We start from the raw sequence: 26,668 nt of genomic DNA, 5'->3' as shown, positions 1-26,668 counted from the left end.
GCCCCTCGCCCAGGGAAGCTGACGAGATTGGTCTGGGATGCCACCTGAGTATCAGAATTTTTAAAGGCTCCCCTGGTGATTCTAAGGTACAGCTAAGTTTGAGAACTGCTTATCTAGAAGGTATTGTGTCAAGAAGGAGAGTGGGGGCTGTACGCACAAAGAATTGGAATTGGGGTGACTGCTCCCAGGCTGTGTGACCTTGGTCAAGTTACTGAACCTCTCTGAGAGCCTGTGTCATCATCTGCAAATGAGGGTAATGATATCTACTGCATAGGGGTGGGTAGATTAAATATGAGTAAAAGAGCCTGCCTAGACTAGGAAGTTGCCGTCAACAACTGCTCAATAACAATAATAGTAGCAAACATGTATTGGGTTTTTATCACATGCCGTGCTCTGTGCTCAGCTCTTAAACATAGCAATTACTTTTCAGGAGAGGTAGGAGATATTGGAAACAGCCAAGTCAGTGCCATTTGGGAAGAAAAGCAAAATCAACATTGCCCGGTGTATCCTAAAGAGTGCAAAGAATAATATTAATTACAATACTAACAGCAGTGATTTGCCTCCCACTTGCACAGTGCTTCACGCTGCAGGGAGGATTTCCATGCTCACGCACTTCAATTTTCTCAGCTTTAATTTTCTGTGGGGTCGGCTGAGTCATCTCCGTTGTTTAAACGAGGAGACCAGGCACAGAGAGGGAGAGGGGCTGGCTCAAGCTCACACAGCGGCCAAGTGGCCAAGGATGGAATGTGCGCCCCGAGGGAGAAGAGGGGCAGCCGAGCCCACGCAGAGGCTGCGCTCACTCGGACGCTTACGCCCGCGCCATCCCCAGACCTCCGCTGAGGATGCGGGCTTGGGCCCAGTGGTGCCAGGGCCTGGTCCCCGCGCTCTCCAGGGATATTCTGGCCTCGGGAGGGCTCAGGAGGCGGCGGGAGGCTGGGGCTCGGAGGCGCGGCTCTGAGCTGGGAGGCGGGGGCTAGACGAGAGAGAGGCCAACCACCCCGCCTACCCCAGGATCCCCTCCCTCCCCAAACAGGCAGCGCCCTTTCTCCCAAGCTGCAGGTGAGCCAGGGCTGGGCGCGGGGGAGGCTGGGGGCATCCCGGAGGGGATCCCGCCCCCGCCCCCCACCTCCAGCAACCCGGGGCCCCCACACCCACGTGAACGCAGGGCTGGCGCCGATCCCACTCGCTGCACAGCGCGTCGCGGCTCAGCGCGGGTACCTCGGCCTTTTGGTCCTGGAGCCGGCGCTGCGCGGTCTCTGGCGGTTCCCCCCTGCCCTGGCCGGGCGCTTCTCTGGGCTCCGGCTTCTGCCTCCCGGCGCAGCGCGTAGGCGGACACGCGGGCAGGCCGCCCCCGCAGCTCCTGGCCCTGGTGAGTGGGAACACCACGGCTCCTCGAGGGCGGGGGCTCTGAGGTTCGGGGCAGGCGGGATCCGAGGCCGGCTTGGCCTACCCTGGGGTCGGGCGGGTGGGGCGCCCCCTGCGCCCACGTTCCCATCTCTCGGCTGCTCTTTGTCTCAGCTGCTCCCTGACTCTTAGAGTCGTAGCCTCCGCTCATCTCCCCGTAGCCCTGATCAGTTTCCTATCGCCTTAGTTACCCCAGATTCTCCCTGCCCGTCTCCCTTCTCATCCTGTCCCTCTATCCCTGGCCTCTACTGGTGGTCAGGTTTCCATCTCCGCCTGATGCCTGGTCCCTTTCCAGGGCTTGGTTCCCTTCCCTATCTGGGGCTAATTCCTCCAACTCCGGAGGGACCTGGTTGTGACAGACTTTGGCCATCGCTGCGGGGGGCGGGGGGCTGGGTCCGAAGTTGTGTGTGGGGTGGTGATGGTGTGTGTGTTTGTGTGTGTGTGAGAGACTGAATTTATGAGTAGGGTTGCCTTCCCAAAGAGGTGGGTGGGCCTGAATGTTTAAATGTAGGAAGGAATTTGGGTGTCTGAAGTTTTGTGTCCCAAGTTGTGCGTGTGTGTAGGAATGGCATTTCTGCAAATGCCATATGGAGTTTCATTTACAAGGGGTGTTGTGCAAGGACGTGAAGGTGTGTATGTATGGGGTTGTGTGTCTGAGGAGGGGTGTGGGGTTTTGTGTCTGACGGCATTCATGAATGTGTCAGGTGTGTGTGTGTTTGTGTGTGTAGGAATTGTATGACTGATGCTGCATGAATGGAGTTGCATTTCTTTTTTTTTTAAAATTGAAGTATAGTTGATGTACAATATTATATAAGTTACAGGTGTGCAACATAGTGATTCACAGTTTTTAAAGGTTGTACTCCATTTATGGTTATTATAAAATATTGGCTGTATCCCCTGTGTTGTACAATATATTCTTATAGCTTATATATTATAGCAATATAGCTTATTTTATACATAACAGTTTGTACCTCTTAACCCCCTACCCCTAAGTTGCCCCTCCCCCCTTCCCTCTCCCCACTGGCAGCCACTAGTTTGTCCTCTATACCTGTGAGTTTGTTTCTTTTTTGTTATATTCACTAGTTTGTTGTATTTTCTAGATCCTACGTATAAGTGATATCATACAGTGTTTGTCTTTCTCTGTCTGACTTATTTCACTTAGCATAATACTTGGAGTTGCCTTTCTGAAAGTGTGTGGGTTGTATGTTGAACAGTTCTGTGTGTGTGAAACTGTGTGTCTGTGCAGTTGTGTATATGTCCGTTGTACACAACAGGTGTGTGAGGTTGTGTGTTCAAGTGTGTGTATGTGGTGTGTGATGTATGTGGTTTCCTCCTTGTCTTTCCCTCCCTTCACTCACTCCTCAGGCTAGCAGAGTATTGAGATAAAACGTATGGAAAGCATCCTTGTTTGCCCACTGTAGGTTGCTTCTGCTTTAGAATGTAGGAGTTCCTTCCTTTTTGCCCCTGGCTCTGAGAGATGCCCCTCTCATCACATCTAAGAGTCTGGAGGTTGTGAGAACCGGGTGGGGGACCCGTCCTTGAATCCCTGAAGGTCCTGGAACACTAGAAGGGCCGTTTCCTGAGTAGGAAGCCTAAGAAACAGGGCCAAGAGAAGGCCTAGGACCAGGAGAGACTAGAAAAGAGAGAACCCAGGGTGAGGGGAGAAGGCCCCCTGGGGTCCAAGAGAGACTGAGAAGGGGCCAAGTGGAGGCCAAGGTCCTGGGAAAACAAGTTCAAGTTAAGCATTGCTTGGCAAGTAATGCAGTCAGGACCGAGCAATGTTGATGGGAAGACCCTCTCCCTTGTCAGCATTTTTCTCAGTCCTCAGTCATGTGTCTGTTGGATTTCTGCTTTTTCTTAACCTTGGTTGTCATCTACTTCATGCTCACTAGGTGCTGTTCTAAGTGTCGCGTGAATTGGGCCATCAAAGCCACACAGAAAGTGACCAGTTCCTGAAAGGTGGAGTGGGATTTGAAACAAAGAGCTCATGTACGCTCTTCCTCTAGGCCAGGGATCTCCAAAATTTTTCAGTAAAGGGCCAGAGAGATTGTATGGAGACCCATAAAATCTCTGTTCCGACAGCTCAGCTCAGCACTTGTAGCACAAAAGTAGCTGTAGACGGTACATAAAGAATGAGTATGGCTATGTGCCTATAAAGCTTTATTTACAAAAACAAGCAGCGGGCCAGAATTGGTCCTTGGACTATGGCTTGTACATCTCTGCTCTGTACCATGTTTTGTAAGGGAGAGATAGGAAATAGACAAAACTAGCTCTAGAGTTTTTTGTGACTAGTTTGGATCTCAGCTGGATACACAGACGAAGAATATTGAAATCAGACCCCTATCTTACACCACTCACAAAAATTAACTTGAAGTGGATACAGGTCATAAACATAAGGCCTGACATTGTAAAACTGCTAGAGGAAAATGTAAGGTAGAAGCTGCTCAACTTTGGTCATAGCACTGATTTTTCTTTTTTTTTTTTTGATATGACACCAAAAGCACAAAAACAGAAGCAAAAATCAAGTGTGACTACATCAAACTTAAAAACTTCTGCACAGCAAAAGAAACAACAAAATGAAAAGGCAACCTACAGAACGGGAGAACAATTTTGCAGACCATATATTGGATAAGGGGTTAATATCCAAAATATATAAAGATCTCATACAACTCAATAACAAAAATCATCAACAATCTGATTGAAAAATGGGCAGAGGAACTAAATAGTCATTTTTCCAAAGAAGTTGTCCACGTGGCCAAGAGCTGCAGAGGATTGTTCAGTGGGGGCTGTGGCCTTAGGTAGAGGAATACAGTCAATGCCAAACAGGGGCCTGGCAGGGGGAGCTGAGAGAATGCTCCACCTACATCTCCTCCCACCTTCCATTCTCCTGCTGTTTTCCACTGGCCAGACTGAAAGCGCAAGGGAGCCCGGGCAATGCCAACTGTAGTGGTCAGCCTTTTGCCTGGGGATGAATCTATAGGGATAACAGAATTGCCAGTATGCCTACAAGAGGGGTGCTGCCACTTTTTGCTGTGAGATCAGTATAGGTAAGCCTGCTTATCTTTCTGCAATAGGAGTTGCCCAGGGCCCACGAGACTTTCAGGGACACCCATGCAAACGTTTTTGCTTCTTTTGAAATCAGAATAAAGAATTTAACTTTCAAGTCAAAGACAACGTTATAATATGTAATATTACTGTTCTCATCTAAAAAATGGGGGTGAAATTTACACAACAGAAAACCAACCATTTTCAAGTGGCATTCAGTGGCATTCAGTTCATTTGCAACATTGTACAACAATCCCCTTGATCTAGTTCCAAAATAATATATTCCTTTTTATACCAATTCGGCATACCACATTATACCAAATATAATTTTAATATATATCTTAATGGAGGAAAGGGCCATGAAGGCAAATTTTCCTCAGACTCATGAAGGCAAATGTTCCTCACAATTTCCAAGCTGCCCTATACATGGAAGGTGTTTAGTTGGTAAAAGGATAGGCAAATTTTATTTCTTATATGCATTTTATTTAACGTGTATTAAGATATAATAAGCATTTCAAGTAATGATCTAAAGTTCCCAGTTTGGATTACAATTATTTAGGTAAATAAGATGACACGGATATGGCTGAATGTAAAGAGTCTGGAGTTTGGGAAACAGGGCCTGGCACCCCAGAGTGACTCTGAACATCACATTTTTCTTCAAAAATGGATCCTGAGGGGCTTCCCTGGTGGCGCAGTGGTTGGGAGTCCGCCTGCCAATGCAGGGGACATGGGTTCGTGTCCTGGTCCGGGAAGATCCCACATGCCGCGGAGCGGCTGGGCCCGTGAGCCATGGCCGCTGAGCCTGCGCGTCCGGAGCCTGTGCTCCGCAACGGGAGAGGCCACAGCAGTGAGAGGCCCGCGTGCCGCAAAAAAAAAAAAAAAAAAAAAAAGGATCCTGAGGAGGTGCTGGGATCAAGAATGATCCCCATTGCCATCCCATGGGACTCTCCCTCTCCCTGTTGCTCACTTGGGCATTCACACAGAGCAGCTGCATTTATTGGGCACGCACTGTTTGCCGGACACCTGCTGATTCTGTCGTTGTGGAAAGCCCATTTGGTGGCATCTCCAGGCTAGACGCCAAGCTGTATTAACTTGGGGGGCTAACCACAGAGGGCCTTGTTTAAGGCTCTGAGTGAAGCTGATGCTCAGCGAAGGTTTGTTAGTCTGGTTTGTGAGCTGCGTCAGCTCTCAATTACTTGTGATGATCTCGTGAGATAAGGAGGGGTCTGGAGTTAGAGAATGGCAAAAACGTCCATTATATTGTGACCTACTCCTCTGTCTCTTCCCAGCCATGCCTGGGAGTGATTCTGGAGACCTTGATCTTTTTCTGCCAGGACATGACCCTTGAACTCCTGGCAGTGTTCTCAGGTGGCCCAGCGCAGGCACATCCCGACAGACCGACGCCGCCCCTCCCCTGCTCTTTGGACTCTCTCTGAGTTCATCACCAGTTTCTTCCACCTTTCCCCTCTTCCCACATCCACCTTCTGTCCGGCCCCTCACCAGGCCCGGGCCCCTTTGTACCCCGCAGGTAGACGATGAGCAGCCATGGCAACAGCTTGTTTCTGCGGGAGAGTGGCCAGCGGCTGGGCCGGGTGGGCTTGCTGCAGCGGCTGCTGGACAGCCTGCAGCAGAGAGCGCTGAGAACGCGCTTGCGCCTGCAGACCATGACGCGCGAGCACGTGCTGCGCTTCCTGCGCCGGAACGCCTTCATCTTACTGACCGTCAGCGCCGTGGTCATTGGTGAGTCGTCTGGGAGGGGCGGGCTCTGCCCCTGGAGGGCGAGGACTTGAGGGAAGTTCCCCGCACGGCATATTTCTTCCCTCCACTTACTTCTTCTCACCTGCACAGGTGCACACGTCCACCATTCCCCCTCCCCAGGACGCGCTCACACAAATAGGTATACATTCTTGCAAACACATCTGTGGGTACACACAACGTCTCATCTATATGCATGTGTATATACGGGCATAAGTGTACACCATACAAACGCACACTTTCTGCCTACGAACACACGCAAACATGAACACGTTTTTATGCATGCACAAAACATACAGGTGCAAAAAAGTAAGCACACACTTGCACACATATACTAGAACTTATAAACACGTTCACACACACATGCATTCCTCTGCACACACAATGGCACACTTAAGAGCTTGAATACATGTGTACCCCCATGCTTGAAAACAGTAACATACACACACAAGTCATACCTGTATACACACATAGGAAAAACATGTGCATCTCATATACATGGACCCTCATATACAGGCACAGATACATGTGCACAAGTGAGTGCACTATCACATATGTGTGCATATGTACACATGAATGTGCACAGACATTTACACACATATCAACATAGTAACACATAAATTCATACATTCCACAATGTACACACAAACACGCACACTCATAGAATGTTTTTCTTTCACCTCTACCCACACACACGCCCTTCTTGGGATGGATGGATGGCCCCTGCTTGGGATTCAGTGACCAAATTCAACCCTACAGACCCCTCATTTTGGCCCTAGGGGTCAGCCTGGCCTTTGCCCTGCGCCCGTACCAGCTCAGCTATCGCCAGGTCAAGTACTTCTCTTTCCCTGGAGAGCTTCTCATGAGGATGCTGCAGATGCTGGTGCTGCCACTCATTGTCTCCAGTCTGGTCACAGGTGAGAGAGCCCAGGCCAGTGTTGGCCTCCAAGACCCATCCCAGAGTCCAAGCTCAAACCTGGAGCCACGGCTGTTCCAAGCATGGGACCACCTCCCCAACTCAGGACCTCAAACATGGAGCATGCACGTAGCTCTGAGTCTTTGGCCAAAGCCCTGATCCCAATCAGACCTGGGTTCCAGAACCCAGATGACCTGCAATACTTATCTCAGTAGCTTTCCTGTACTTTTCCTTGGAGGTAAAATACCAGCCTGAGAGGGGCTTAGTATCATCCAGAGATGAAAGAAAGGCTGTTGTGGGGCAACCAGGGAAGGTAGCTGGGATGTGGCATGGAAGGTAATGGGGTGGGACGTGGATGAAGGTGTTTGAGATACAGGTGACAGGATTGTGGGTGGAGGGGGGGTGGAAGTATGGATGGCCTATGCAGGGGTTGGCAAACTTTTTCTGTAAAGGGACAGGTAGAAAACATTTTCAGCTTCAAGGACCATGTGGTCTCTGTTGCAACCCTTCAATTCTGTTGTAGTGCAAAAGCGGCGAGCAGATTAGTTTGTAAACAAATGGGCATGGCAGTGTTCCAATAAAACTTTATTTACAAAAACAGGCAGCAGGCCAGATTTGGCCCATGGGTGGTTGATTGCCCATCTCCAGATTTGGGGATGGGTACGAAGATAAAGGGAAGGGAGAATGATTTCTTGGGTTGGGTTTCCTTAGAAGCAGAGACTGAGAAGGGGCTATTTGCACAAGTGATTTATTGAGGGGTAGCTCTCAAGAGAAACCTATGAGGAAGTGAGGTGAGCAGGATGGGATGGGGAAAGAAGCTAAGTAGAAATGTGGGTTCAGAAGAAGGTTGGCCTCTCAGCCTGATCCCACGGGGAGCTCTGGAGAATGTGCAACACTACAGAATTATTCTCCACAACTCTGCCACCGTCTAAATCAAAGGAGCTGGCCTTTTGAATCCCTGTACCAATCAGTCATTGGCTGTAGGTCTCCCATGGAGACTTTGTGGGTGAGTAAGCTCCTGTTCTGCTGAGGGCAGCCCTCAAGAGAAGGGGGCAGCACGAGTTGTTAGCAGCCAACAGGCTCAGCCGTGGAAGGATGGGTGTATCAGCATGATAAAGGGTGTCTTGATAGGGGACCAAAAGTATCTACCACAGATAGTGTATAGTGAGCTGGGTTGGAGGGAGGTGTGATTTTGGGGTGGATAGGAGGATGAAGAGAGCAATGCAGATGAGCTTATGGTGCAAAATAGGGGTGAATAGAGGACGGAGTGGGGGTTGAAAATGCTGGCTTGGAATAGAGGGAAGGTTAGTGAAGTGGTGCTTGGGATAAAGGATGGAGTGGAAGGTGTATTTGGAACATAGAATGGGGGTTGGAGGATGGCGATGTGGGGTTGGGCAAAGGAGGAGGGATACTTGGTGGAATGGTTGTAGCAGTGTGGGGAGTGTGGAGCAAATGGATGGGAGAGTGGGTGGTGGGGTGTGGATGGGGCTGCTCGGGCTGCACCACCTGTCCTCCAGGTATGGCGTCCTTGGATAACAAGGCAACAGGGCGGATGGGGATGCGGGCAGCTGTATACTACATGGTGACCACTGTCATCGCGGTCTTCATCGGCATCCTCATGGTCACCATCATCCATCCTGGGAAGGGCTCCAAGGAGGGGCTGCACCGAGAGGGCCGGATCGAGACCGTTCCCACGGCTGATGCCTTCATGGACCTGGTCAGGTGACGTCCTTTCTAATTTTGATGGGAATTCCAGCCCTACATGTAACAACCTATACTCAAGGGGAGACAAAGGGGACGGGCTAATCCAGCCTGGAAATGCAACATCCAAGTTGGGCCTAGTTTTTTTGGTACCTATTTTCTGTCCTGGAGCCTTGCATAAATCCTCTGAGAGCAGCTTACTCCTAGGGTATGATCTTTTGACCCGTAGGCTAGGGAGGCTATAGTTACAGCATCTTGAGATGGGCTCAGGACAAATGGTATTTGTCTGGTGTTCCCAAGATCCATTGGAAGGTGAATGATTCTCTTAAAGTAGCAAGATTTTGCCTGTCAGAATCAAGGCTGGTCATAGTTCTACCCTAGTCACTGACTTGGGGGGAGCTTTCCGTGTTTTTTTTTTTTTGGAGACATCACTGTGTGTGAATTGAAGTCCCTGAGGTGGCATAGGGTCGTACCAAAGGGCTCAGACAGGCCTGAATTTGAGGTCCATCTGTACCCCTTAGGAGCTGTGTGGCTTTGGGTAACTTACATAAGTTCTTTGTGCTTTGGTTTCTTTGTATGTAAAACGGGGACATCAATAACACTCACTTTTAGGATTATTGTGGTGTTTAAATCAGATCCCATAGGTAAGGCACTTCGATCGGTTTTCAGATGTTGGCTTCTATTATTATCGTTGCCATTGCAATTATTATTACTGTTATCAGTCTCGATTTTCTTCTAAGGTCTAACCACGTTCATTCATCTGATGTTTTTCTGCAGAAATATGTTTCCGCCCAACCTTGTGGAGGCCTGCTTCAAACAGGTCAGGGGGAAGTACATAGTCTGATCAAGGAGGTTTGGAGGGGTGGGGGAGCTCGCTGCTGAGTGAATGGTCCAGGAGTGAGGGATGGGAAGAAGGACCTGACAGAGCATTGCCCAGGGGCTTTTGGAAGAGTCTGAAAGAATGTGCTTTCTATTGGTGTGGTGATCAAGGCAAGGTTAGAGAGAAGGACTTAGGTCAAAGGCTGCCTGGGGATGGTAATGGAGGAGGAACCAAGGCTTCTGATCATAGACAGTTGAGGAGACAGACCCCAAAACCTGTCTGAGCATTGCCCAGGGAGCTTGTGAAAAATGCAGAATCTATACTCATTCTTCCATTCATTGGTTGTTCACTCCCTCATTAACCTGTTTATGCACTCAATTTACTATGCATTGGTCTATGGCCCAATATCTCCTTATTTCAGTTTAAGACGCAGTACAGCACGAGGTTGGTAACCAGGACCATTGTGAGGACAGATAATGGATCTGAGCTGGGCACCTCCATGCCTCCTTTATCCTCAATGGAGAACGGAAGCAGCCTCTTGGAAAATGTCACACGGGCCATAGGCACCTTGCAGGAGGTGCTGAGCTTTGAGGAGACTGTGCCTGTGCCTGGCTCAGCCAATGGCATCAACGCCCTGGGCCTTGTGGTCTTCTCAGTGGCCTTTGGGCTGGTCATCGGTGGCATGAAACACAAGGGCCGAGTCCTGCGGGATTTCTTCGACAGCCTCAATGAGGCTATTATGAGGCTGGTGGGCATCATTATCTGGTGAGTGCTGGGCTGTGACAAGGGCGGGGTGGTGGTGGTGGCACACAGAAGGGTGTTGTCAGGGCTGGGAAGTCAGGCTGTGGGGCAGCTCCTGAAGCGGTTGTTGGGACCACTTGGCCAAAGTCATTTATATATGCATTGGCTAATTCACACCCTCACTCATTCACTTACTCATTCATTCATACCTTTGCGCAATGATTTATTCACTCATGCACTCCCTTGTTCCTCTATTTATTCACTCATTTATTCATTTGTACTCAAGTGTCTGTGCATTGTTCATTCACTCCATCATTTATCTATCTTCTCATTCTTCTATGGATTGGCCAAATTATCCATTCATTTATTTATTTATCTTCATTCTTCCATGAATTGGTTCATTCATTTTCCCATTCATTTATTCATTTTTCTTTGCATTGGTTAAGTGACTCATTCATTCACTCATAAATTCATTCACAAACTCATCCACGCATTAGTTAATTCTTTGATTGATTGATTGATTTACTCACCAAGTCATCTATTCATTTGGACTCATTCTTTGACTCGTTCATCTCTACATTTGTTATTCTCTCATTCACTCAATCAAATATTCCTTGCATTCATTCATCCATTTGCTTAATCCACTCATTCATTCACTCACCCATCATGTCTCATTTGCTCATTTTCTCACTCATTTATCCACTCACTGATTATTCCTTAATTGACACATTCATTCATTCATTCTTTAAATCCCTTCATTCTTTCAGCAGACATTTTCCCAGGCTGACTTTATTTTGAACTCTAGAATACAGAGATACATTGAATTCAGTCCTTGTCCTCAAAGAGCTTTCAAAGTCTTGGAGGAGACAGGCACATATTAGATAAATATAATACAAGATGGAAGGTTCTAGAGTCAAGAGACATTACAAAAGTATAGATAAGTAAGCAGCCAATGAGGGATATGAAGTGAACTCTGTCTGGGTAGGTGAGGAGGAAGTCATGGAGACGTTCACCTTTTAGTTGGGTCTTGAAAGGTGAGTGGGAATCCAACAGGACAGCAAGAAAGGAGAGGCACTTCAAGCAGAGGGAATAGAACATGCAAAGCTCGAAAGAACCTGAGTTGTTTGGAGAATGGTAAGGAGTTCAAGAAGGTGGGAGCCTACCTAGGGAGTGCTGGTGGAAGATGTTAACGAGGCTGTCTTCCCAAATTGGGGAAGACTTTGTACATCATCCCAAATAATTTGAAAGTTGGGTGGGGGGCTAGAGGCTAAGTTGAGAGCTTGGAAAAGCAGCTGAGGGGATTGGGAGGGAAAGCTTATCAAGGACGAGCAAGAAGATTGAAAAGGAATATTGAAAGCTCAACTGAATTGGGCACCATGAGTCTATAGTGATGTCCTTGGCACGTCTGGGAAAATATCCATATTGCCAGGTAGCCGAGTATAGGAGGAAAGAAGTCATGTACAGTTGATCCAGAGTTGAGGAATTTTGCAGAGTGTGAGAAAGTAAGGATGGAGGTGAGGGATTTGAGAAAGGAGTTAACAGGTTATTCACAGAGGTAGGTCTGGAGTTGGAGACAAGTCAGCAACCACCCACCAGGGCTAACCTCGAGCCCAGCTTGGGGAATACGATGTGGCTGGAGGAGTCCCCTGTCTCCTCATTCCCACAACCTCAGCTTGCGTCTCATCATTTCTGACCTAAGCTATTGCACCGCCTCCCCAAGCGGTCCTCACCTCCTCCAGTACATCCCCCATGACAATGACCAAGTGTAGACTTCAATTTCTAAAGAGACAGAAATAACAAAGGAAGTCTGGTGATGGGTGAATTATGGCATCACTGGCAGAAACTCACAAAACTAAGCAATGGGCTGTTTTGAGTGGAAAACAGGTGAGCCCCCTATGAACTTGCTTCATCTGTCTTCTCTACTCTTCTTTTCACTCACTGCTCCAGCTATACTGGTCTTCTCTCTGCTCCTCCAGTACTTCTAGTCTTTGAACTGTGCCTGCAATGCTTTCCCCTCAAATATGCATGTTTCCTTTTCATCATTCAGGTATCAGCATAAATGTCACCTCTTCAGAGAAGCCCTCCCTGACCACTCATTCTTACAGCCCCACTCACTGATTCTCTTTTGTAGTTATCACCACCTGAAGTTTTTTTTTTTTTTTTTGCGGTACGCGGGCCTCTCACTGTTTTGGCCTCTCCTGTTGCGGAGCACAGGCTCCAGACGCGCAGGCTCAGTGGCCATGGCTGACGGGCCCAGCCGCTATGCGGCATGTGGGATCTTCCCAGACCAGGGCACAAACCCGTGTCCCCTGCCTTGGCAGGCGGACTCTCAACCACTGAGCCACCAGAGAAGCCCTACCTGAAGTTTTTAATGACATATTTCTCTGTGTATTGCATAGTTCCCCCATTAGGATGTAAGCACCATGAGGGCAGGGACCATGTGACTGGAACATAGTAGGTGCTCAATGGATATTTGTTGAGTGAACGAACAGGTAATTTAATAAGACAGGCTGTTTATAATTAATTTTTTATTGGAGTGTAGTTGATTTACAATGTTGTGTTAGCTTCTGCTCTACAGCAAAGTGAGTCAGTTATATATACATACATATATCCACTCCTTTTCAGATTTTATTCCATATAAGTCATTATAGAAGATTGAATAGAGTTCCCTGTGCTATACAGTAGGTTCTTATTAGTTATCTATTTTATATATAGTAGTGTGTATATGTCAATCTCAATCTCCCAATTTATCCCTCCCCCACCTTTCCCCCTTGGTATCCATAAGTTTGTTTTCTACAGCTGTGACTCAATTTCTGTTTTGTAAATAGGTTCATTGGTACAATTGTTTTTTTACATTCCACATATAAGCAATATTGTATAATATTTAGGACAGGTTGTTTAAGATGTCTGTGGGAAATCCAGGTGAAATAACTTAGGGCTGGTGAATGAGTGAGAATATGTACTTACAGGAAAGAGAATAGGGGCATACAGGTTACAAATGTAGAGCAAAGAGTTGGGGGAAGTGAGAAGTTAGAAGGCCAGAGATAGGGAGTGTCTGGGCAATGTCTAGGGAAAAAGCCCTGAGGACTGTGATTATTTGGGGGGACTTGAATTGGGGGGTGGGTGAAGGAGAGACCTTATAAGAATGTATATGTTGGAGTTGTAGGAACTCTTCTGCTCTCTTTGGGCGAGCTGTGGGTAATCAGGAAGAAAAGGTGGGATTTATGTGTGGGACCCAGCCCCATTTGTTATTGTGTGGGGAAGGTTGGAGTGGAGTAGGGTGCTGTATGGTGTGTGTTGCCTGGCTCCAGGGTCTATGTTGGCAAAGCCTGGGAGATGCTAGCTCCAGGCTTGTAGGGGAGGTCATGAGGGAGGCCTGACAGGTGTCTGGCTTGGCCCAGGTATGCACCTGTGGGCATCCTGTTCCTGATTGCTGGCAAGATCCTAGAGATGGAAGACATGGCCGTCCTTGGGGGTCAGCTGGGCATGTACACCCTGACCGTCATCGTGGGTTTGTTCCTTCATGCCGGTGGCATCCTGCCTCTCATCTACTTCCTCATCACCCATCGGAATCCTTTCCCCTTCATTGGGGGAATACTGCAGGCCCTCATCACTGCCATGGGCACGTCTTCCAGGTATGGCCTTGCTCCTCACCACTGGTACCCTTCCTAGGTTCACTCTTTGCCTTTCACAGGCTCTCTTAGGATTCCTGCCCTCTCTGCCACTACAGAACCTCATCTGGGTTGTATAGTAATGTCAGGTGCTCTTGAAGGTCTCCACGTGGCTCAACACCTGGGCACTGATCTTTGTCCTGGGCTGGCTCTCCTAACCCCTTTCCCTCCTTTTCTGTTTCTCTATTTATTTCTTTATTTTTAAAATATTTATTTATTTGGCTGCACTGGATCTTAGTTGCAGCATGTAGGATCTTCGTTGCCGCATGTGGGATCGTCGTTGTAGCATGCGGGATCTTTTTAGTTGCGGCATGTGGGATTCAATTCCCTGGCTAGGGATCGAACCCAGGCCCCCTGCATCGGGAGCATGGAATCCTAGCCACTGGACCACCAGGGCTATGTGTTTCTCTATTTAATATGGAGGGAGAACCAGCTGCAAAGGGTCCAACATGCCTCATGATCTCAGTCATCTTCTACCTCATAGGGTCTCATCCCCCCTTGAGATGGCCTCTGGGAGCTCCCTTGGCTTCCTTCTTTTTTATGGTTTCAGGGTTTTCATAAAGAGCTCCCCTCTCCACCATCAATCAAATTCAAAACAATCTGAGATGTATCACTAGAGCCAACCAGATGGAAGAAAAGTATCATTTTTATTGCTTGTAACACCTATTGGAGAATGTGCCTTTTGATCTGTGGCCAAGGAGGACTGGTGCTATAGTACCCCAGAATTAAACTCACCGGGTTGCCACAGGCATGGACACCCAAAGATCCCCTTTGTGGGTCCAGGATACAGATGCATGATACAGAGCTGACCAGGCAGAGCACATGTTTTATGGACCAGCTGATCCCAAGTGGGGAGAGAGAGACCTAGAAGGTTAGTGTAGCTGAGGTCACTCCGTGAATAAACATGGGAAGTGGGGAATAGGAGTCTTCTGTAATACCCCTCTCTTAGCCCTGAGGTGTGGGAGCTCAGAAGGCCCTTTGCCTCCTTTCTGGGAGTGGATAATTAGAGTGAACTGGTGACATGAACTAGTGTCTAGTAAGTAGCCCTCAGCTATTGGCTTTAGGTGGGTCAAGAGAGCTTCAGCCTGGGGCACCTCATTGCTGTGTGCTCTCTGTGTCATGAGGAGTTCCCCTCCCCCACGCACAGTCATCAGCCTCTGAAATGTTAGACACCTGCCATCTTCCCCTTGCTCTAGCTCCCACTTTGCCTTCCAGTGTTCTCAGGGGGAGCCCTCCCTTGGCCCATTGCCACCACTTATTCTCAGCCGTTGGGGTTCTCTCTCCCAGCTCTGCGACACTGCCCATCACCTTCCGCTGTCTGGAGGAGGGTCTGGGTGTGGACCGCCGCATCACCAGGTTTGTGCTGCCTGTGGGGGCCACCGTCAACATGGATGGCACTGCCCTCTATGAGGCCCTGGCCGCCATCTTCATCGCTCAAGTCAACAACTACGAACTCAACCTGGGTCAGATCACAACTATCAGGTGAGTTGGCCTTGGGTGGGACCTGCCAACACCTGAGACCTAAGAAGTCATTAGCTTGGCTGGGGGTGTTGGAGGGGAGGGAGTCACAGCAAGAAGTAAAGGGAGCCTTTGGGTGTTAGAAGGGGGATGTGTTGAGGGACGCAGGAGAAAATAAGACATGGTTCCTGAACTCAGGGAAGATCCAGTCTAATGAAGGAAAAAGACACACTGATGAGGATGATGATGATGATGATGATGACGGTGTTGGTGATGATGATGTAGATTACGGAGGTGATAGTGATGGGGGTGATAAGGGTGGTGATGGTGATAGTGGAGACGATGATGATGGCCAACATTTATAAAACACTTGCTATGTGTCATACACAGCATTAAATATTTTACAGGCGTGGGCTCTTTGAATGACATCTCATGATGTCCTATGCATAGTTCCATTACTGCCCTTGCCAAATTAAAAAAAAAAAGATTATCTGCTTATTATGGGTAACGTAAGAGTTTTGGGAATCCAGAGAAGGGTTATCTAACTCAGCTGATGCTGTATAGCTTTCTTTTTCTTTCCATTTTCTTAGCCTCTCCCTAAATAATTTCAACATCCAAACAGGTGACTCTTCCATCATCTTCTTTTCAAAGTTCGCTGACCTTTGGAATTCCAGCCACCTACCCATGGGGCCATGTCCTGGACTTTGCCTCTGCTTAGCCTGCTCTGACATCTCGAGTATGTGCATCATGGCCACAGTCTCCAATCTCTCCACCCTCTTACTTTACTTCCCCTACATATTTTCTTTAATTCCATGAAAAGTTTTGCTTCTTCAACTCCTCTCATTCCCTCCGTTATGGTTTCACTTTCCATTTATGTGTTTTAGTTCAGTGCCTCTCAAACTTTTCTGTGCATACTAATCACTTGGGAGTCTTGTTCAAAAGCGGATTCTGATTCAGTGGGTCCGGGTTGGGGCTTGAGGTTCTGCATTTCTAACAAGTTCAGAGGTGATGCTGATGCTGCTGGTCTAGGGACCACACTTGAGCTTCCAGACCAGAGAGTATGGCTCTTCATTCTTTCATTTTCTTGAGAGCGTCTTTGACATCCTTACCCCTTAGTCTTTCCAAATCCTCAACATTGGGGATTCAATCAACCACTTTATCCGTTCCTATGTCAAGGTGTCTGAACCCAGCTAGAGAAAAATCTACCCACTGTGGTGATTACTGCAGTGACCACTACAAGACGACGCATTACCTTATCAGCTAAGTGTATTTCCACTCAGAAATCCCTTTATATCAGTGATTCAAAGTCTTGGCTACACGTTAGCATTGCCCAAGACCGCCTACTCCCTGAGGCTCTGACTTTGCTATGGTGGGGGTAGGGTATAGGCATTGGTATGTTTGTGAAAACTGCCCAGGTGATACTGCTGTGCATCCAGGGTAGATAACTACCCAGGTACATGGTGGCACCATTATCCATCCCTCACTCCAAACCTTCACTCTATTTATCTTCCAGCTCCATTCTCCAATTTTCTTCTGCGTAAAAGATCATATTGCCTTATACCTCAGGGGTGTCACTGAGGTTCCTGGATGTGAATGGACCCAACTTTCTGCCCCCACAACTCGGATTTATTGTGCTATGCATCCATCCATGCTTTCTCTCCCCTGATCTCAGTTTAAACATGGATCTATCGCTCTATTCAAAACTCATTCCTCTACAGTTCCCCAAATCTCATCCCTCCTATCTTCTCGCTCTGTCAGCGATTCCATTGCTTACTTGCATTTTCAACTCCACTGCCTCTACTTGACCTTTCTCTATAGCATATGAAGGCATTCTGATGTCTCTCACATATTATAAAAATAAAGACCTTAGACCTAGAATGCTAATGATCTCAGGGAAACTGGACTCCAGTGCCCATGCTCTTTATTGGAGCATCCTACCCTCCCTAACAGCTCTCTGCCCCTCTTGGCTACATAGGGATTGTGAATAAAGGCAGGTACCACAATGTCATGCAGTACAGTACAAAGCTGGCTTGGATGGAAACACTGGTAACTGGGGTCAGCAGCAGGATGGAGTGCTCTCTCTTTTTATAGGGGTTCTGAGAGACCACTCTTCAGACAAGGAAAACAGGCTGAACTTGGGTCCCAATGGCTTAGGGACATTCAGGGATACAGCTTAAATCTGGGCGCTATGGCTCATAGCATCTTGAGGTCCTGTGAGATGTTGAGCCCATGTGAAGTCCCTTCTACTATGGGTAGAGGAAGTCCCAGCTACCTTGTTACCACACAACCCAGAGATCTTTGAGTCTTATACCTCTGAGGCCTCTGAGTCTTTCTTCAAACAATCTTCCTTGCCTTTACAACAGAAGGCTGTGGTATGAGAATCCTTTTCTAGAGGAAACCAAGGATGCAGTGAAGATGACATGAAGATAATTTCAAAGGAACACGTTTTGGTTTGTTTGTTTGTCTAGCTTAGGTTCCCAAACATTGCAGTGAGCACTTTTCACGGGAACTTTCACATTCTGGGGAGTAGAGAAGTCATCAAAAAGGGTAAGGACTTTTGAGGGGTGTTCTTAAATGGATCAGGGAACTGAGCATCACTTCTAGCTTCTAATCTATGCAAAGAGCTTGGTGGCAATGGCCAGCTTGAGACCCATCAGGTAATTGCTTCAGAATTTAGTGGAAGATTGTGATTGGATGGTTAGGGATTCCTAGTTTGGACTGAATCTAAACAAAGTTTGAGTTGGATTATTGGATCCAGGTGGAATTAGCTGGATCTTACCATTCCATTGAGAGCATGATGCCTGCCTCCCAAGGGCATGCACAGATCACTGTTTATGCCAGGGCCAGCACTCAGAAGAGATATTCTCTCTCACCTAGGATAATAGTAATAATGACCCTTCTTGGGGCCCTATTCCCAAAGCACTGTTCTATTTTACTGATCATAATAACCCCTCAAGGTAGGTATATGTCTGCCATTCTATAGATGAGGGAATATAGGCTCTGAGTTTATGTCCAAGGGTGTACAGCTGACAAGTAAAATCTGCTGGACCCCAAAGTCCATTCCCTGTTCGTGAGCCCAAATGTTTTCTCAGTCACTGTTCTGTAAGAGATATCGTCTGTGTTAAGCATCTTGAGTAGCTCTATGTTCACGACTATAGAATTTGGGAAAGGACTTCAGAAGCCACCAGGCCGGGGGTGGGGGGCGTCAACCTCAGGGCCCTAACACCTGTCCTGGCAAGCCCAGTGGTTTTATAATTCTTCTTAGCACACCATGCTAGACATCCGAATTGATGCAGGAGCTAAAATCTAGCCTACTTGCGATCCAGTCTGACCCTCTACTTGATGGTGGATCACCGTCTCTTCATTTTCTATGTGTTTTACCTTTTAGTTTTCCAAAACCTTATATGGGTAAATGTCTAATTTTTAAAATTCACTCAGCACCATAGACAATTTCTTCTTTTGACTCTAAATTTGGCCCACCTTCCGGAGTTCTGTTCCTGGCAGCTGGACCTGTCTATACTGACCTACCTACTTCTAGCACATGTGCACATGGGGAACTCAAGCTCCTGCTTTACGGCTGCTGCCCAGGTTGATTCTTCTGCCCTGTTCCAGTCCCCAGAAGCAACTGGTTAAATCCTTACTCTTGCATCTGCAATATGAATTGTTTAAAACCTCTATCATTGGGTGGACGTCTAACCAGATCCCAACAAAGGACGAGGGAACATAACTGCATTGGCATTCAATGAAAGTTGCTTTGGATTTGCTCTTTATTTTTGGGAATTTGATTTAAGATGCCCTGGGAAACTGACCCCTTCCCTTCTTTCGTGTCTCTTCTGACACTGCCTCATCTCTCCCTTCCCTCCTCCTGCCTCGCTGTGTTCACTCTCCACGTGCAGTATCACGGCTACAGCAGCCAGCATTGGGGCTGCTGGCATCCCCCAGGCAGGTCTGGTCACCATGGTCATTGTGCTCACCTCGGTCGGCCTGCCCACTGAAGACATCACGCTCATCATAGCTGTGGACTGGTTCCTGTAAGTGCTCTTCAGACTCTGGTACTATCTGTCCTCGAACCCACCACTCTCCCTGCAGCACTCCCAACACATGGGCTCTTATTCCAGCAAGGACAGAGTTCTAGAATTTTAGAATGAAAAGGTGGCCTGGGGGAATATCCCAAGCCATGTGGATCCCAAATTCTATAGAGTTAACCTTGGGAAGTAAGGCAGGGAGCAGGTAAGCAATGGGGTCTTTACCCATTATCCAGAAAAGCCCTGCTGTACCTGCTTTATGTAGAAGTCACCAAAAAGGTGATCCCTGGGGGCAGAGCTGACTTGCAAATTTAAAAACAAATTCCTCAACTTTAATTTTTTAATTAATTATTTATTTGTTTTTGGCCACGCTGTGTGGCTCAAGGGATCATAGTTCCCTGACCAGGGATTGAACCTGCACCTTTGGCAGTAAAAGCGCCGAGTCCTAACCACTGGACCGCCAGGGAATTCCCTCAACTTTTAAAACTAGGAGGTTTACATATAAAAATCTGGACTTTTGTCCCCACTTGGGAGCTGTCCCCTGGATCTGAGTCTCATTTAGTTGGTCTTCAGTCTGGCCTTGTTTACTCACAATGGTTACCTTCCTCATCCTGTATGCTGTTCAGCTCGTAACCCCTAATTTTCTATATCAGACGTTTACGTTTTATTAAAAAAAAGACTTGCCTTGCTAATAACAAATGTGAGCATATCAGAGCTCGGTCCACCCTGTGTTAGACTGGAATGTGAACCCCAACTTTTAGGCACAAGGAGCTCCTGGCTGCTGCACCCTCTCCTCTGTGGAGCTCTTCAAACCTTGATTAATGGTGGCTTGTCTCTCCCTCCCCCCCGCCCCCGCCCCCGCCCCCTCCAGTGATCGACTTCGCACCGTGACCAATGTGCTGGGGGACTCTATTGGAGCAGCAGTCATTGAGCATTTGTCTCAGCGGGAGCTGGAGCTGCAGGAAGCTGAACTCACCCTCCCCAGCCTGGGGAAGCCCTACAAGTCTCTCATGGCACAAGAGAAGGGGGCGTCCAGGGGACGGGGAGGCAACGAGAGTGCCATGTGAGAGCCCCCAGCTCTGCCGCCTAGAGGAGGGAAGGGGGCTGGGGAGGGGGTTCCTGGGGAAGACCGCTGCATGAGTGACTGTGCACTGAACACACATGTTCTTTCCAGCGCGTCTGGGGGAAACTGAGATAAAAGAGCAGGGATGAAAGATGTCTAAGGGCTCTGTTTCTCTCTGGGCATATGCTGAGAATTTGTGGGAGGGTGATGGGCAAGGCAGGGGAGGAGATGTTTTCCCTGGGATTGGGGCTAAGGGGAGCTTCAGGTTCCACAAGGTGAGCGATCAGCTCATGTTCCTCGTTTTCTCAAGGACTGGTGGAACTCGAGAAGGTAAAGGAAAACTACTATTTCTCCTAATAAAACAATATCCATGGCCTCTGTGTCGGGAGTCCCTATGACCACCTTCGGGTTTGATGATTTGCCTGAAGGACTCACAGAACTCGAAAAAGCTCTGATGCTCACATGTATGGTTTATTGCAGTGAAAGGACAGAGGTTAAAATCAGCAAAGGCAAAAGGTGCAGGGGGCAGGGGCCAGGAGAGACCAGGTGCGAGCTTCCAGTTGTTGTGTCCCAGTGGAATTGCATGGACAGCACTTATTTCTCCCAGCAATTATGTGTGACAACACATATGAAATACTGCCAACCATGGAAGCCCACCTGAGCCTTGGTGTCCAGAGATTTTATCAGGGTCTGTCATGTAGGCATGGAGTTCCTGCTGACCTTCACAACTCACTCTTTTTTTTTTTTTTTTTTTTTTTGCGGTACACAGGCCTCTTACTGTTGTGGCCTCTCCTGTTGTGGAGCACAGGCTCCAGACGCACGGGCTCAGCGGCCATGGCTCACGGGCCCAGCCACTCCGTGGCATGTGGATCTTCCCAGACCAGGGCACGAACCCGTGTCCCCTGCATCGGCAGACAGACTCTCAACCACTGCGCCACCAGGGAAGCCCCACAACTCACTCTTTAGTCCCCCCAGAGGTCAAACTAATACAGCATTGCTAGGGTCCCAGGTAAACAAAAACAGGCATTCATCATCAGCTACACTGTCAACACAGACTACCTGGCATGGATTAAGGCCTCAGGTAAACAAAGACACTTTTATCAGGCAGGATATTCCAGGGGCTTAGAGGTCATCTTTCAGGAGGCAGTCTAGGGCCAGTCCTTTATTTGGGATGTGCAGGCTTTGAGCACCCTTTAACCTCTGAGTTAACCCTTTACTTCATACACCCCATGATTGGGAATAGGGGAAGCAGCTCCCATGGGGATGAGTAATTGGGACTTGTAGCCCTGACTCTTTACTTCTGGGACTAATTGGCCTGGACATCCCCATGCTGGTCTCAGGGGGCTCTGTGTCTCCTTACTCCACAAGGGTGGACGTTGGACTTTTAACGTTATTTTCTTACAGCCTAATGAACCAAGTGGGACGTTACATGAGACCTTACTAAAGGTGTGGGGAAAACACAAGTAAACAGAAGGTAACATGATTCTAGCTGCTATAGATATAACTCAACTCCATGATCCTTTTGTCCAAGAAACATGACATTAATTTTTTCTAAATCAAATTAAGCTTCGTTTGAGCACCTACCTCTCCCGAAGAGGGGAGGGAAATTAAAGCATGGGTATGTTTTGAGATGCTCCATCCTCCATTCCTTAGGATCCTAAGAGAACCCTTGAGCATAAGCAATTGAGAGAACTTGGGAGAAGAGCTCCAGGAATCTTTAATGTATTTTCAGTCACCATGGAGACAATTATGGTCAAAGTTTGGAAATAGTCCATGAAAAGGCAAAAGGCTCCTGCACTTATAAAACATCCTACTCTACATTTGACCATGGGTAACTTTTTTTGAGATCCCAGTCTCAAACCAGAATTTCAGCTTCTAGCCCCACCCACCCCTTGGTCAGTGTTCTGTGTCCCCAGAGGGCTCCTCTGGAAGCAGGGTATATTAGTTTTCTAGGGCTAACATGACAAAGTACCACAGACTGGGTGGCTCAAACAACAGAAATTTATTTTTGTTTTGGGGGTTGGAAGTCTGAGATCAAGGTGCCAGGCGGGTTAGTTTCTTCTGAGGCCCCTCTCCTTGGCTTATAGATGGCCGTCTTCTCACTGTGTCTTCACATGGTCTTCTCCATGTGTGTGTCTGTGTCCTAATCTCCTCTTCTTATCAGGACACCAGTCAAACTGGAGTAGGGCCCACCTGAATGAACTCATTTTAACTTAACTACCTCTTTAAAGACCCTCTCTCCAAATACAGTCACATTCCAAGGTATGGGGAGTTAGGACTTCAACATATGAATTTTGGGGGGACACAACTCAGGCTGTCACACAAGGTGTGACATACCATCAAGGGATGCATGACTTATCTCCTCCAATCCTTGGAACCTGCTCCAGCTCTATTTTCTTTATAAGTCTGGGTTTTAAAGAATAAAGGAGCAAGGGAAACATAGATCACTTTTTTGTTGGGGGGGATTGTGGCTTGGATTTGATTTTATCCCCTGGGACAAGAGAAATATAGATCATTTTTTGAGGGGAATTGTGGATTGGATTAGATAATCTTTTCATTCTTTCAATCCTTCATGCCAGCCAGAACAAGATAAATTTATCTCTGACCACAGAAGTTTTCTGTTGTAAAATATGTGACCTGCTTTCTGGGTTTATCCTGAAAAGAGAAGATGGATGTAACGTGGGGTGTGATCAAAGGCAGGCTGGAAGCTGCAAGCAAGAGATGGAAACTCATGAGGATGGAATAAAGCCTGTGACCAACTGTGTTGCTTCTGACCTCAGTGATGAGGGTTTTCTGCAGAACCCAGAGCCCTTTGTTATGGAGATAAACACATGCACTTGGCCCAAGAGGCAGAGAGATTCAAAGAGGATCTAGCAGAATGTAGAACAGTTGCAGCTCCATCTGTTGCTTCATGTCAGTGAGGCAAATCAATAGATCTTCAGTAGTGTGTGTGTGTGTGTGTGTGTGTGTGTGTGTATTTCCACAAATGGCAGCTGCTTCCTGTAACCCTCCAAATATTCCAAGAATCTTCCTTATCGTCTGTATTGGTTTCCTGTGGCTGCTGTTACACATTACCACAATGTGGGTGGCTTATAAGAACAGAAATTAATTTTCTTACCGTTCAGGAGGCCAAAAATCCAAAGTCAAGGTATCAGTAGGGGTGCACGCCCTGTAAAGGCTTTAGGGGAGGATGCTTCTTTGCCTCTTCCAGCTTCTGGTGGCTCCAGGAGTTCCTTGGCTTGTGGCCACATCACTCCAATTTCTGCCTTTACATCATAGGGCTTTCTCTTCTTTGTGTCTTCTCCTCTTCTGTATCTTATAAGGACAATTGTCATTGGATTTAGGGCACACCTAAGTAATCCATAATTATGTCCTCTCAAGATCCTTAACTAATTGAAATTGGTGAAGACACTTTTTCTAAATAAGATCACATTCACAGGTTCTGGGTAGGCATATCTTTTGTGGCGCTGCCAATCAAACCACGGTATGGCTCAAGAAATGTAGCTCAGTCTATTTAAGACAAAGATTTTAGTGGTCCCAGGCAGTGGAGTTGTGAGTCAGGCAAGGGAAAACAGCCGTAAAGGATATGTTTATCAAGCCAGTTACCAACATGGTCAACTGGTATTCCTGCTGGGGAACGACTGGAGCCAGTGTAATATATGTGCTTCAGACTTATCTCACCCAATAAGCAAGTGAGTTATACACCAGCTCCTGTCAGTCTGGTTAAGGAATGATTCCTGGGGCATTAATTCTCTGTGCATGTGGATAGGGAAGACTAGGGAAATTCTTCAGGCAAAAGATGCAGATGTGAAATTTTGAAGCCAGACAGAATGCACTAAAATGGAAAATGATGATGGGATATCTTGTATATTATGCTTCTCCATCCTACCTTCCGGGAATGCAGTTGCAATGGCTGGAAGGGCAGAAGCTATTTTGTGATCATGAGGGTGAAAACCCCATGCTAAAGGTGGTAGAGCAGAAAAGTAAAAGGATCCTGAGTACTTGAGGGCCAGCCTAGAACTGCTTAGCTCTAGAATTCATGTTTCAGGAGGAAAAAAGCTTCTTTGGTTAGGCCATGTAGTCTGGTTTCTACCATATGTAGCCAATTGCATTTTAAAACAGGAATAGGAGAAATTTGCTAGCAACATACCTGATCGCCTTGACAGGGCATCCCTGTAGAGTGTTATAAAGAAAAGGCAGCATCCTTCTACAGTCATACTCTCGGACAGAACTCTGTGAAATGTTCTCTATCTATATTGTCCACTATGGTGGACTAGCCATGCATAGCTTATTGAGCACTTGATATGTAGCTAATATGACTGAGGCACTAAATTTCTAAAGTTTTTATTTATTTTTCATTATTTTAGACTTAGACAGCCATATGTGGCCAATAGCTACCATATTGTATTGGACAGCACAGTTTTAAGGAATATTGTCTTTGGGGTAATGGAGCTATTTTAGTAGCATTAGTAGAGGGAAGGACAAAGCTCTGATACCTGTCCTAGAGTGTAGGGTTCAAGTGTCTTTATTTGACCTCATATCTATGACTAAACTGAAACTGAGGGTTCCTTCTAATGATGAGTATTTCTGGCTGAGACTCCAAAGCTGCTGTACCTCGATGACCTCTTGAGGAGTCACATTCCGCTTAGAGCAGCTGAGACCTTGAAGTGACAAAGCTCAAGCCCCGATTTATAAATGACTGAGGAAAGGAGCTTCTTGTCTTGGAGATAAGGGAAATCAAAACCACAATGAGATATCACTTCACACCTGTCAGAATGGCTGTCATGGAAAGACCACAAATAACAAATGTTGGCAGGGATGTAGAGAAAAGGGAACTCTAGTACACTCTTGGTGGGAATGTAAACTGGTGCCGCTGGAGTTTATATATGTAAACTGGTGTGTGTGTATACACACATGCAATGGAATATTACTTAGCCATAAAAAGAATGCAATTCTGCTATTTACAGCAAGATGGATGGACCTACAGAGTATTATGCTTAGTGAAATAAGTCAGAGAAAGCCATATTCTGTATGATATCACTTATATGTGGAATCTGAAAAAAAAAGAATGTGTACACAAAATAGAAAAAGACTCACAGATACAGAAGAGAAACTGTGGTTACCAAGGAGGAGAGGGAAGGGGAGAGGGACAAATTAGGGGTATGGGATTAACAGATACAAAGCACTATGTATAACATAGATAAGCAATGAAGATATACTGTATAGCACAGGGAATTATATCCATTATCTTATAATAATCTATAATGGAGTATAATCTGCAAAAATACTGAATCACTATGCTGTACACCTGAAACTAATATAATATTGTAAGTCAACTATACTTCAACTAAAAAAAAAAACCAGAAAAAACCAATAAGAATAGAAAACCTTAAGATGATAAAAGATCAAAGTATGTAAATAAAAATTTAAAAGGAATAGATACAAGTAAATATATATATATGATACTGTGCTCACCCTGATCACAATGAAAGGAAGTCAGATTAAAATACTAGGGGAATCTTAATAAATCTTATTCTAGGGTTTGAGTTATTTCCAAGCCTACAGCCTCAGAGACAGAATATTTCCTGGTGGGGGAGCTGACTTCCAGAAATAAGAGTTTTTATATTAGAGGGTTCCTGTTTCCTTGGAAATTGAGCTATTATTAAAATAAGGTTTGACTAGAGACAACATAATACTGTGCTTAAGAGAGTGGTCTGATTTTTTTCTCTTTTTTTAAAATTAATTTTTATTGGAGTAAGTTGATTTACAATGTTGTGTTAGTTTCTGCTGTACAGCAAAGTGAATCTGTTATATACAGATATCCATTATTTTAGATTCTTTTCCCATTACAGAGTATTGAGTAGTTTCCTGAGAGTGGTCTGATTTAGACAGCCCTGGGTTTGAGCCTCCCTTCATCACATGTATGACCTTGAGCAAGATCCTCACACCATGATCAAGTGGGGTTTATTCCAGGAATGCAAGGATTCTTCAATATATGGAAATCAATCAATGTGATACACCATATTAACAAACTGAAGGAGAAAAACCATATGATCATCTCAATAGATT

General features: G+C 46.7%; 1 protein-coding gene across 2 annotated transcripts; it reads left to right on the top strand.

Moving 5' to 3' along the window:
- The first annotated feature begins 789 nt into the window (after nt 1-789).
- On the top strand, nt 790-20,976 carry SLC1A6 (solute carrier family 1 member 6). 2 transcript variants are annotated; one of them, XM_060296805.1, is made up of 10 exons: nt 790-1,059; nt 5,978-6,189; nt 6,984-7,121; nt 8,638-8,842; nt 9,599-9,641; nt 10,063-10,406; nt 13,784-14,017; nt 15,341-15,535; nt 19,408-19,542; nt 20,408-20,976. In XM_060296805.1, the coding sequence occupies exons 2-10, from the start codon at nt 5,985-5,987 to the stop codon at nt 20,601-20,603; spliced, it is 1,695 nt and encodes a 564-aa protein (XP_060152788.1). In that variant the 5' UTR covers nt 790-1,059; nt 5,978-5,984; the 3' UTR covers nt 20,604-20,976. The 2 variants fall into 2 exon arrangements, with proteins under 2 accessions (XP_060152788.1, XP_030736274.1); XM_030880414.2 differs by lacking the exon at nt 790-1,059 and adding an exon at nt 1,098-1,369.
- The last annotated feature ends 5,692 nt before the right edge of the window (nt 20,977-26,668 follow it).

This window comes from Globicephala melas, chromosome 3 (assembly GCF_963455315.2).
Source record: "Globicephala melas chromosome 3, mGloMel1.2, whole genome shotgun sequence".
NCBI classification, from domain to species: Eukaryota; Metazoa; Chordata; class Mammalia; order Artiodactyla; family Delphinidae; genus Globicephala; species Globicephala melas.
The sequence above is the reverse complement of the archived record's forward strand: the minus strand, read 5'-3'. Positions and strand labels throughout refer to the sequence as shown.